A 12991-nucleotide genomic window follows, 5' to 3' on the forward strand; every position below is an offset into this window, starting at 1 on the left:
AACGGTGTCAAATGCAGCAGATAGGTTGAGGAGAATAAGAACGGATGACAATTTTGCCAATCTGGCTGCATGTAGCTTCTCGGTAACCGCCAAAAGGGCAGTCTCGGTGGAATGAGCTGTTCTGATGCCAGACTGGTTAGGATCCAGGAGGTTGTTCTGTGATAGATGGAGTGATAGCTGGTTGTAGACACAGTGCTCAAGGATTTTGGATAGATATGAGAGGAGGGAAACTGGTCTGTAATTGTTAATGTCTGTAGGATCAGCAGAGGGTTTCTTTAGGATTGGAAGAACCCTGGCTGTTTTAAAGGCAGATGGTACACGGCCAGATGAGATTGAGCTGTTTATGATATAAGAAATGAAAGGGATGAGGTCAGGGGAGATAGTTTGAAACATTGCAGAAGGTATTGGATCTAGAGGACAGGTGGTTGGGTTGCCTGTGGATATAATCTGAATGATTTCATCAGATGTGAACTTAGAAAATTGATTTAGAGTAGTTGTTGAATTTTCAGAAGGAAGAGTAGGATTAGTGGTGGAGAATGTCTCACCAATTTTTTCAATCTTCCCTGTGAAGAAGTTGGCAAAATCATCAGCTGTTAAGGAAGTTGGGGCAGGGGGAGTCGGAGGGTTGAGTAGGGAGAATGAGAAGGTGTGTCCAAACTTTTGGCCTGTACTATATATACATTATTTACTAGGGGTGTGCATTGGCAAGGATCTCACGATACTATACGTACCATGATACATGGGTCACGATACGATTATGTCCCGATAAATTGTGAAACTGAAAATGTAAAAGCAAAGGTGAAATACAAGGTGCTCAAAACGATCTGGCCTGTTTTGCAATTTCACATTAAAGTACACAGCTGTACAGCGCCATCTACAGGAGTGGAGGTTGTAGTCGCACGCTGATTCTCGTTTCTGCATACCTCGGTAAAGAAAACGCTAAATGTATTTACAAAAATATCGAAATTTGATGTCCCTGTATTGATACAATATCACCACATAAAATATTGCGATGTATTGCTGTTGTGATATATTGCTGTTTGCTCCCTAGTATTATATTCTGTATGTTTGTATTGATGTTGTTGAATGGTGTTGTAATTGCATGTTTTTTTTTAGAAAAAGACAGTTTCGCAAGATGGCTGCATGGAAACAACTTTTATTGATTTTGTATTGCACATCACTGTTTTAAACAAAATGTCGAATGCGAAGTATATTTGCATTAATCTCCATAAAATAAATGTGCAAAACATATAATTCAGATCAACTCGTGTAGCCTAAGAGTTCTAGTGAGGTTTCTTACTCAGTAAAACAATCCACTTAAAAATACAAATTTCCACAATAAAATACAAAACCCATTTAATAGATATTCAATAAAGGGAATGATAAAGTGGTCAAAAAGTCCAAAAGCCAGTTATCATAAAGTGCAGATGACAACATCCCTGAAAATGACACGCAGTATAATACTACTTTAAAGTGACCATATATATATTAAAGTTAATATTTAAGAAACACAAAACCAACACAGGACTGCGCTTGAAAAAGCAATTTAAATTGTTTTTTAAAAAATATTACAAACAATTTTTTATAATTTGAGAAAAATAACATTGTCAAGCATTGTAGCAATTATATTGTCATTTTATGGTCTAGAATTTTGTTCCAGCTGACTCAGCCCTAATTTAAAAAAAGAGAGATTGTCCTTTGAAACGCGTGAAGAAGAACTGTTTAACTGGGTTCACCACAGCTGTCTTCCCGTGAAATTCGGAGGAGCCGTTGGAATCTGTGGTGGCGAGAGAGGAGGGTGGTGGCTCAGTTTTGAATTCCGTTTCACACAGTTTCTGTGGTGGATGTGTGGGTGAGTGTAAAGCAGAGCGGAAAGAGACTTACTGCTCCCCCATTCATTAGCACTGCCATCTCTGTAGGCTGGTACACATGGCTCCGGAAGGGAATGACTGGCCGAGGTCCTACAAGTCCGTTATGGTAAACAGGTGGCCTGAGAACTGCATACGAAAAGTAAGGTGTGAAGGCCATCATAACATGCTTCTAACATGGTTCTATCAGCTACATGCAGACAGGGAATATACTCAAGTGCATTTTTAAGGTTTGAATTGCTTCTAATGTTGCTAAGATTTTGTTCCATGCCATGGTTCCACGCATGATATTATAAAATGAGTGGAGGTTGGATTCAGACAACTGTTAAAGGTCCCATGACCTGAAAATTTCACTTTGTGAGATTATTTAACATTAATACGAGTTCCAATAGCCTGTCTATTTGGTCATTCTGTTTGGTCATTCTGCTTCACCATTCAGAGAGCGGCAGCTCAGAAGGTCAGATCTGGAATTTGTCCCCTTATGACGTCATAAGGGGAAAGGTTACCTCCCGTTTCTCTTGCTTTGTCTGCTCAGAGAAGTTCCCACCCCTACCCTAAAACATTATCTCTCCTTGCCATCATGGCTTTCATGCTCGATGATTGGATGTAAAAATGAGCACAAATGTATTTTTTGAGTTCAGTCACGTGAGACGCAAGAACCACTGGGTTCATTTTATTTTTTCTGGAAAAATGCTGATACAGCTTCCTCTCTGCTCCAATCATGGTGAATGGTGTTCATGATGTAATTTCCTCCTCAACTCAACTTCTATTGGCTGCTCTCCTCCTCGTCCCGCCTCTCTCCTACTCATTAGCATTTAAAGCTCCAGACGGTGAAACGGTGCATCATGGGGAAATCTTATTGTGGGACTGGATCAAAGTGGCTGTAATTCTGCACCACGGCTGAATTTCAGGAAGAGACTTCAATACAGTAGTAGGGGACCAATAAGACCGATAAAAGTAAAATAAATTTTATGTAATGTCAGGGGACCTTTAAAATATTTTTGTCATGGAGGAAACATGAAAGCTTACCCGTGGTGGGTTCCTCAATGGTGAAGGCCTGGTTATCTGCATATGTGGGCCTGTGGGCTGTGGGGGGGGCTTCCTCCTCATAAGCCTGTTCTTGGTGGTGAGCAGAGGGCTGGCGGGTGCTGCTGTAATACTCCTGTCCCCTGGAATTCTGCTGGGGCAGCTTCCGCAGACACAGATGGGCTTCTGGGATAGCGTGAAACAGCAGCAGCGCCCAGCCTTCCGTCACCAAAGCCACAGCCAATGCTGGCTCATCCCAGTCAGGCTTTGCACGGCGGTGCAACCCCTTTGACACGCCTTCGCCATAGAGATAGAAACCTAACCAGGCACCCCAGATGAGCAAAGAGGCTAGACAGGACAGAAAGAGCCAGACCCCATTACACCTCCACTTGCGACGGTGCATCTCCTCCCTGCCCCCTCCACAAAGCAACACGCCCAAGGAGAGCCCTGTGGCCATCAGCAGGACCCCCAACGCATAGCTGCAAGCCAGAGCAAAGTCCACGGGCAGGTAGTCACAGGCGGCGTGACCTTCTCTCATCACCGTCAACAGCAGCCACTCAACAGCAATAACCCCCTGTACCAGACTCAGCCCCACCGCCAAAACTGCGAGGGAGGCTCCCGACGGGCTTCGCTTCCCGCCGGCCAGCCTCCTCAGCCGAAGCCCCTGAACCAGCAGGCTGGCAAAGCAGAGTGCAAAAAGCGGTCCCCAAAGGCCACGGCGCACCATGCAGAGTCCATCACCACGGCCCACCAAGAACGCAAAGGACAGGGCGAAGAGGCTCACGGTGCCGGCCAGCAGCAGGAGGAGAAGCCCCACACTGCAGCGGCGCTCCGGCTCGGGCACGGTGTGCAGCCGGATCAGCAGAACCAGAGCCAGAACCAGGGCGGCCACGGCTCCACCGCAGGCCACGGCCTCCACCACCACACCCCACACCAGCTCCAGGTCACACAAGATGTGGTATGGAGGGTCTACCGACGAGCCACACCCCCTCGGAGGTGGGGGGCGGGGCTCCTGGGTCTCAGAGGAGCTGCAGCCAATGAGAGAGAGGACGAGGAAAATGGCAGGATTCAGAGCCATGGCTGAAAGAAAGTGACAGAGAGAAGAGATGACATTTTGCAGTTCAGTGTTCATTCAGGTGACTTGCGTGGCTTCATGTCAGGCTTCTCTTTTGTCACTCACAATGGGCCATTTTAAAACTGTGCCAGACCACAGCAGTTCCCATGGAAACCAGCAGCACAGCGTAGGCAGGCCTATATGGAGCCAGCTTTATATAAGGCACCATCAGTGAATGACAAAACATCTCTTACACACATGCAAGGATGTACACACCCACACAGATACAGTTTAGTATATTTCTTTATAAATGAGCAGTAAAACATGCTCTGCCCTTTATTGCAAGACATGTCGGAGATGTTCAAAGGAGGGATTACACAAGAGGGGTGTGTCTTGGGGGTGGGGCTTAAGTGAAAGTGGACAATTACTGAAGAGGCTGAAAAGTGGTGTGAGGGCCTGTGGTGTGAGGGCCAGGACATGCATGTGAGCATTAATAATCACACTGTAGGGCTTTATGTGGGTCGTTTTTTAAAATCTTACATTTGGTTAAAAGTGAACAAATTATGGAAATAAGCACAATAGTTCATTAATGCACTTACCTGGAAAATAGTGATAGTCTCGGAAGAGCATTTATTGCTGTAGTTGTATGCTGTGAAATGTCATCGCCAGATTGCCTCGTCAGAACAGACTCTCTCCAGCATGTCAGGCTGCCGGAAAGGAAAGGTCCGGTTTAGCACACATCTGAGAAAGGTTTCGTCGCTTGATCTAATTCCGACTACTGTCTATGAATGTATTCCATTTTCGTTTAATGTGTCCTCTGTGAACAAAGTTCTGTTCTTCATACATTTTCCGATGTAAAGAAAAAAAAAAAAAGAAAAAAAAAAGTAATTTAGGGAAGAACGGAATAACGTCTGTATACACCCCCGCTCAGCAGCATGGCTTAAAGCCTGCTCTAACAAAACGTTTTCTGCTCTCTCTCTCTCTCTCCCTCCCTCTGTCTCCCTCCCTCTGTCTCTCTCTCTCCCCCCCCCCTCTCTCTCTGTCTGTCTATCTCTCTCTCTCTCTCCCTCCCTCTGTCTCTCTTCCCCCTTCTCCCTCTGTCTCTCTCTCTCTCTCTCTCTCCCTTCCTCTGTCCCCCCTCCTTCCTCTGTATCTCTCCTCCCTCTGTCTCTCTCTCCCCCCTCTCCTCCCTCTCTCTCTCTGTCTGTCTCTCTCTCTCCCCCCCTCTCCTCTCTCTCTCTCTCTCCCTCTGTCTCTCTCACCTCCCTCTGTCTCTCCTCCCCCCCTCCCTCCGTCTCTCTCTCTCTCTCCCTCCCTCACGCATGCTCCTGCTCTCCATTTCTGAAGTGCCCAGTTATTGAAAGGGCATTGAGATTTGTCTGATTCATCCCTGGTCTTTCCAGTGCCGTAAACTGAACGAGAACGTTAACCAAGTCGATTTAGTAAGTTATTGTGTTAGTTAGTTAGTTGTATATTAGCAGATACCAGTTATCTAACCGTAATGCACTTCGGGTTACAGGGTAGAGTTGCCCCTACAGCTGACACCCTGAATGATTTGATGCAATTGCCAGAGTCATGACTCAGTGTATGTAGCGTCTTAAGCAGGGATTCAAATGAACATTTCACATCCCTCCCTCCATTTCTAGCACACATCATCACTATTAGACTGCAGAAATTTATGGCTGTACTATACAGTTACAATCTGTGGCTCACCTGCTGAAGGACAGATCCCAGTTCTGCCCATTTTATCAAATGCAATTTTCTTCACTGACTTCATGTAATTCAACTGGTGCCCAATTCTGATTATAGCCACGGGCTGTTGCGCATTGTGGAAGTGCCAGTGGGTGCGCAGCACGATCAGATCTATTATTGGGATGATCGATCATCCCATCATATATCGTATGCCCACAATGACAACGTTGGATCGGAGCACTGCCATTGGCTTCGAGTGGTTTCGTTTTCAAATGGTGGATTTAGGAACCGAGAATCAGAATGTGCTACCAGCCATTGGCAGCCTAACTACAATGTAATGAGCATAGCATGTTTCCAGGTGGATTAAATCTTGGCAGGTGGCCTTCATTGCCAAGCACAATAATCAATATTCAAGTAGAAAACATCTGAGCATTTTCTGCATGTACAGCATGTCAACATCTGGAGAACGGCAGTCTCATACACTTTTTAATACATGTGTGCCATAAACAGCTACAGATGATGGCTAATAAATACTATGTACTTTTTTTCGTGTACAGTTTTTTGCATGTTTGGGAAATGTGTCGAAATGTGGTTGATATTGCACAGCACCTGAGTGGCTGGGCCAACGTGCATGAGAAGAAGAAGAAGAAGAGAGGAGAGCAGCACTGAGTTTATTAGTGCCTGGTGATTAGTGTTCTGGCCTTAAGCACAGGATCCGATAATCCCGACCTGGCCTGTCCTCCTCCATAAGGTGACAAATTCAGTCCCTGTGACCTCACGATTGCTTTTACTCCTGAGAAATACAGTGGAAGCTACAAAGAACGCAACGCAGACACCAATTAAAAGCAGCCGAAATTTTACAGGAGCTGCAGAAACCTGGAAAACAATTTGTCAACTATGTGCAGTACCTTGCAGAGATCAAGCCTTCAGCATTGACATCGTGAAATTTTCCTGTTAGAGGCTTCAGTAGGAAAGAATGCACATTGCTTTGGAGTGAGTGCTGTGAGTGTCTGTGTGTGTGTGTGTCTTGATACATAGAAGAGGACTGAATAATCTCATTCCAAGAGGCTTTCCTACCAGGGTGACCTCAACAGATGGTTTATTTCAAGGGTGCTCCACTAGTGAAGCTTGTGGACCAGAGTAAGATGCTCAATTTTTCTGTCAAAATAATAAAAACATGTTTGGGTGATGTAAAGACCAGGTCTTTGCAGACATTTCAGCAGATGAGCACGTCTTTCAGCAGCTCAGTGTGCTGATGCCATGCAGTCGCTTAGTAAGAATTGTTGTTCAGTCCAATTCATCGTCATCTAGTCATTAAGCACATGCATGGGAAAAAGAGGCGAAAGCATCTTCCTTTGCAGCATAAATCCAGTGCTTTGCGTCACCCCCTAGACACTAGATGGCAAAAGAGAGCTGAGAGTTGGGTCATAAGTGCAGGACATGTGCATTTCGATATCAACTAACACTGGTACTTAAATCGCAGAATCCGCAGGCAGATTTGCCAGTCCCTTATTTGTTTATTTATGTATTTATTTGTTAGTTTTAATTTGTTTATCATTTGATTTGTTTATTCATTTCTTTTTGTTTTTGTGTGTGTCTGTGTGTGTGTGTGTATATATATACACACAGTCCCTGACAAAAGTCTTGTCACTTATCTATTTTGTAGAAACACCTGCTATGAACCTGACTTTTAATTAATCTATTGGTGTTAGAAATAGCTCATACGATAAGCTAAAACCCTACCAAATTATGTTTAATGCATTGGAATTAATTAGTTTCACTGAAAAAAAGATTTATCATTTAATCAAGACAGAAAGGTCAAATTTTGGCAAGACAAGACAAAACAAAAATCCACCTTCTGCCACTTTTCCAGCATCCATACTTTTAGCAGGCTGTGGGCCTTGGCAAATGCCACACGGTTTTTCAATTGTCTTTTGTTTAGTGCTGCTTCTGGGCACTGATTCGACCATGAAGGCCATTTTGAGACAGAATCCGACAAACTGATCTGGTTGACACAGGGACTTCAGGTGACCAGGTCTCGTGGAGCTCTGCTGCAGTGGAAAATGGAAAATGCAGTGGAGCAGTTGTCTTGCGGGGTCTGCCTGACCTGGGCAGAAACGTCTCCAGTCTCTTCAAATCTTTTTTTTATCCTCTGTACTTTGAAGGTGTCTGCCACATCAGCAGTGGATCTGGTCTTCAGCCTCTCGATAATCAACACTTTAGTGTTGATGTGAAGGTCTAGTGTACTGGGGTTCTTTTTATACACACCTGAGACCTAACTGATCCATTACTAAGTCACAGGTGAAGCTCATATGACAAGGCGACAACATGTCTTTTAAAAAATTGACTCAATGGGCTTTACCAAGCTTTGAATATTAGAATACTTTTTGACAGTTTCATTTTGCACTGAAACATTATTACAAAAGCTGTTGTGAATAAAATGAGCCATTTCTTGTAAAAAAATATATTTCAGCTGCACTTGAGGTCAATTTGTACACAAGCAACAAGACTTTTGTCAGGGACTGTATACGGTGTTCTGACTTTTTTTTAAATATAATTTATCCTAAAAAAAGTTCCTGTGTTTGTTTTTTCTCCTCCTGTAAGATTTAATTTAGTATCGAGTATGATTCTTATATCAGTATCAAGTTTGACATTTCGGTATCATGACCAAACTACACCAAACTGTCACCATTTATTTTTTTTTTAACCCATACACAAAAACATATCTGAATTGAAGAGAGGCATTTATTCATTTATTTAAAGCACCATAACAAACAAAACAATACAATACAATTCTTGTATTGAAATGTCAATTTATTAGCACAATTAAACGATTATGATAAAATCTTTAAATGCATTATTCTGACAATATTTTTTGGAATTATTTTTAACAGCACAATAATCAAAATCACATAAATACAAAATACAGCGCAACAACACCACAGTATAATATTCAATCAAACACTCTCATTTTCATAAATTCACATGGCAAGCAATGCAGTCTTCTAAATTGTACAGTCAAAGACCTGATTATTACAAACTAACAAAATAAGCACCTTTCAAGTGTCATCAAGTTCATGCATCTTAGATCCACTTATTCATTTTGTTCACATACACCCTTTCCGGTTTCTTTCATCTTCCTTTCTCTTCCACTTGCCTTATCACCCTCCTGCGTCCTTTTTGGTCCAAACTAATAAATCTCCCAGCTCGGTGACCTGAGGTTATCTCGCTTGTTGCTATGGTGAGAGATCTGTGTCTCACTGTCTTTTGCTGGACCAGGAGGCTTGGATGGGGATTTGTTAGGCCCTGGTGACTCAACAGTCACACCTTTTAAGGGCAGAGAAGAGGGAAATAGAGGGGATTTGCGATGGTCAGTTTCAGAAGGAGGATGCATGCTAAAAGGTCAAAAAGATTGTTCTATGGTCACATAGTGACACCTGCCATTTGGCATTCTGTAACCTTTGCTGAAACTGGTAAGCAGGGGATGACTGCCTTTTGAAGCCCATTGATTTTTTGATTTCTGTTATGCTTTTGTGGTCAATGGGCTACAATGGTGGTCCACGGTGGAAGAAAGCCTCTCTCCACAGTGTAAAGGTTAGTGGAGCCTGTGTGACAGGACATGCTGCACAAATAAGGATGAGAAACCACTTGATGATGTGCCATTTGTCAATTTTTGTACCAATAGCATATAACATGAATACAAACATATTTAAATGTGCATGAATTCTATTTCTGGTATTTATTTAGTGCACATAATCTGAAAACCTGCAAGGAACTCTGCTTATTTATTTTTATTTTATTGACTTTATTCCAATTATCTTAGTTGTTTAACATTTAAACAATTTACTTAGTTACAGGAACAGTCCCTGTGAATCATTTCTTCCCCAGAGACACAACACTAGTAAGTGGGGACCAAACCTGTGATTGAACCTCATCTGATTCATATGCAACAATAATATAAAAGGTTTCTGTTATTTTTCCGGTTATATTCACATTTTTTTCTTCATACAAAAGTGAACATACACTACAAGGCAAAGGTCTGGACACCTCTACTCTGTGGCAGTCATGGAGGCTAAGATGGAGCCATTATGAAGAGTCCAATGCAAGAAACATATTTAGTATTTGTTGTATGATGAGAAAGTGAAGTTTGTTTGATTAATCTGTTTTTTCATGGTAGCCCCTTTTTACCTTCATGACTGCGTTGATCACTATCGTCATCATCAAAATGTTCAGCATGAACCTTCAGGACTGTTGGAAACCGTCCCCGTTGTCCAACTTAAGGTGGTGGAGAGAAGACAAGAGTGTGAAATGCTGCCATCACAGCAAAAGCTCCCTGATTTGGAGAGATCGACATCTTCAACTTTTGTTTATTACATAACCTCACGTGTGTTATTTCACAGTCCTGCATCTTCAGTTTTGTTTTAAAATGTAAAAAATTACAAGACCTATAAAACTGAGTAGGTGTGTTCAAACTTTTGACTGGTAGTGTATTACAACTACAACATTTATTTCTTATATAGCCTATAATCACATACAGTATGTCTCAATGGGCTTTTGACACCCCCACCCTGGACCCTTGTGCACACAATGAAAGACTCCACACAAGGAAGAAACTCTAGGAGAGAAAAAAAGAAATGAAGAAACCTTGGGAAAAGTAATGTGTCCTCTTCTTTTAACCATCACCCTTGGTGAGCAGAGGGCAGCCATGACAGGTGCCCGGAAGCAGTGTGTCGGGACGGTGCTTTGCTCAGTGGTACCTCAGTGGCACCTTGGCTGGTCGGGATTTGAACCGGCAACCTTCTGATTATGGGGCTAGGCCCATAATCAGCCCCTCTTACAATTGGCTTTGGCTACTCAACATGACAAGTAGTGACACATGAACAATACAGTAAGTAAAAATGACCACGCAAGATAAGAGCACAAGTGAGAACAGAGCAGTGCAAGGTATGTCATTTCTCCGCTCAGGAAGAGATACACACAGGCCGTCCATGCTTGTCGTACTGGTACACGAACATCCTGACACGCTGAGAGTTGGCTGGAGAGATCCAGGGGCTGCTGGAGGCGGAGAGGGTGTGGCCAGCATAGAATGGTGCGGGCGGAGGTCGCCATCGGGGAAATGCTCTCAGTGCGCTGGCGGCGACAGCGCGGAAGCGTTTGCTGATGAAGCAGTACAAGAAGAAGTTTACGCCAGTGTTGAGCAGCGCTAACATGTTCGCCACATCTATCCACAAGTGGAGAAGCTGGGAAGATCTCGAGACGGCTGGTTCTAAAAGGGGTTCGTAAAGGCGATAGAGGAGCAGGGCAGTACGGGGTGCCCAAAGGATGGCAAACACGGAGGTGACTGCCAGCAAGATGCCGGTGGTCCGACCAGTGGCTAAACCCCGTAGGTGCAGGCGCCCTTGGCTGTGGTTTTGCGCACGGCTCCGCAGTCGCTTCACTATAGCAACGTTGAGGGCAAAAAACACGGAGCATGGCGCTGCATACACTGTCAGGCAGTGTACCCACACCAGCACGTACTGCACCATGCTCCTCTTAGAGCCCAGTCCTTCACTCACGTTCCTACCCACAGACACTTTCCATGCTGGGCTTATTTGGTCACCTGAAAGGTCATGCCACAGATCCGGCCACCAGACATAGGGGGCAGCCGAGAGCAGGCAGCCAACATACACGGTGGCAATAACCCTGCAGGTTCGGGCTGGGTAGGACACGGACGGGTAGCGCAAAGGATGGCAGACGGCTACATAGCGGTCCACCGTTAAAGGAACGGCTACCCACACTGACGTGTGCAGTGCCCAGAATTCCAGGATTTGCACCACTTTCTGTATTAGACCTGGAAACGGCATTGCTAGCAGGAAGTCCTCTAAAAGGAAGTCCACGAAGACCACCAGCAAGAGGACCAGTACATCAGCAGCGGCCAGAGCCAGGAGGTAGATGTACGAAGACTTCTGGCGCCGTGACACCAGCTGCGATAGGACCAGGACTGTCAGGAGGTTTGCTGAGGGGACAACCAGAATTCAAATGTTCTTAATGCAAAAAGAATAATGAATTATCGCATGCATACATTTCAAACATTTAATAAGCACAAATTAACATATGCTTTTATTTATTTGATTGCTGTTTACTCAGACAGCTTAAGACATGAATTATTCAAAAATTTATGTAATCAGATGTAACAGGAATGACAGTGTTTTTTCTAGTTAGGGAAATGTAGAAGGTTCATGGATGATTAACATGTAATTAAGTGGTGATTGAATGTGATTTTTTTATGAGTAAACATCATTATAGATACATAAAAAGCAAATACAATACACACATAAGCACAGAGTCAAAAAATTCAAAACTCGTTCACAATCACTTAAACCAATTAAAAAACAAAGGTTTATGGGTAAGGGAGAGCTTTCCTCTTTCAGTAAACAAACGACTGTATTCAGGATCTACAGGGACACGAAGGTGAGCAGAGGGTGACAGCGGGTGACTGTCACTGAGCCAGACTGAGCCAAGTGTTTGAGGTTAAAGATCACCATGCAGCCTGAGTTATCTCTCAGATTCACTGAGAGATATTTATAAGTAAACACAAGTACTTAGGTCTCCCTCTCAGTTCAGTGTAAAGCATTGCTGGCATTTTCTCATCTTCGTAAGTTCAATATCTTCAGCCATAACATCAGGTTTTGTTACTTACCTGGTAGGCCAAGACAGAGCAGGGTGCTGTAGTAGATGACAGGCACAGGTCCGAGGGGACATGCCCTGAGTGCAGCGCTGTCCTTTCCCCGTCCCTCCATGCTGTTATTGGGAGACAGAGGCATGAAGATGTGATTGGGCTCCATGCTGCTTCAGGTTGCACCTCGTCTTTCTTGCCTCACGTGAATCGCACGTCGTCTTTACATCGGCGTCGCAGGGACAGAGCAGGTGAAGTGTGAAGGAAGGATGGAACAAGAGCAGAACGAGGGGGATGCTGAAATGAGAGAAGGAGGAGAGGTCTGCAACAGAGGGATATGGTATTAAGGGGAGAAAAAGGGGAGGGATGCTGTAGGAAGAGATTGGGCGTGATCATTTGAGAGAGAGAGACAGAGATTGGGTCCAGGAACGGGTCCCGGTGAGAGAAGTGAAGAAACAGCACTGGCATCGACAGTCTCTGTGAAACCAACAGATTGTGAAAAGATTTGTGTGAATTTGATGAGGGACAAAATGAGGTGTCCCCAGTATGCAAAACTGATGATTTGGTGACTGGACATCATTGATAGATGTGCTTAGCATCTCTCTTTGTGTGGTCCCCATAACTGAATAATGGCATGGTGGAAGAAGGTGGGCTTCATTTCTGCCAGGTCATGGAAGACTGGATATTTTGGCACAG

The 12991-nt window shown here is 44.0% G+C and overlaps 2 protein-coding genes across 2 annotated transcripts; both read right to left on the reverse strand.

Annotated features, from left to right (window-relative positions):
- Nucleotides 1-1140: 1140 nt before the first annotated feature.
- Nucleotides 1141-4886, reverse strand: gprc5bb (G protein-coupled receptor, class C, group 5, member Bb). The gene is made up of 4 exons (XM_028973664.1): nt 4548-4886; nt 2898-3974; nt 1885-1997; nt 1141-1777 (listed from the first exon to the last, which is right to left on the reverse strand). Exons 1-4 carry the CDS (start codon nt 4576-4578, stop codon nt 1733-1735), a joined length of 1266 nt encoding a protein of 421 aa, XP_028829497.1. The 5' UTR covers nt 4579-4886; the 3' UTR covers nt 1141-1732.
- A 5453-nt stretch (nt 4887-10339) lies between these two features.
- LOC114786493 (probable G-protein coupled receptor 139) lies at nt 10340-12596 on the reverse strand. The gene is made up of 2 exons (XM_028973649.1): nt 12320-12596; nt 10340-11635 (listed from the first exon to the last, which is right to left on the reverse strand). Exons 1-2 carry the CDS (start codon nt 12462-12464, stop codon nt 10602-10604), a joined length of 1179 nt encoding a protein of 392 aa, XP_028829482.1. The 5' UTR covers nt 12465-12596; the 3' UTR covers nt 10340-10601.
- Nucleotides 12597-12991: the final 395 nt, after the last annotated feature.

This window comes from Denticeps clupeoides, chromosome 3 (genome assembly GCF_900700375.1).
Source record: "Denticeps clupeoides chromosome 3, fDenClu1.1, whole genome shotgun sequence".
Taxonomy (NCBI): Eukaryota; Metazoa; Chordata; class Actinopteri; order Clupeiformes; family Denticipitidae; genus Denticeps; species Denticeps clupeoides.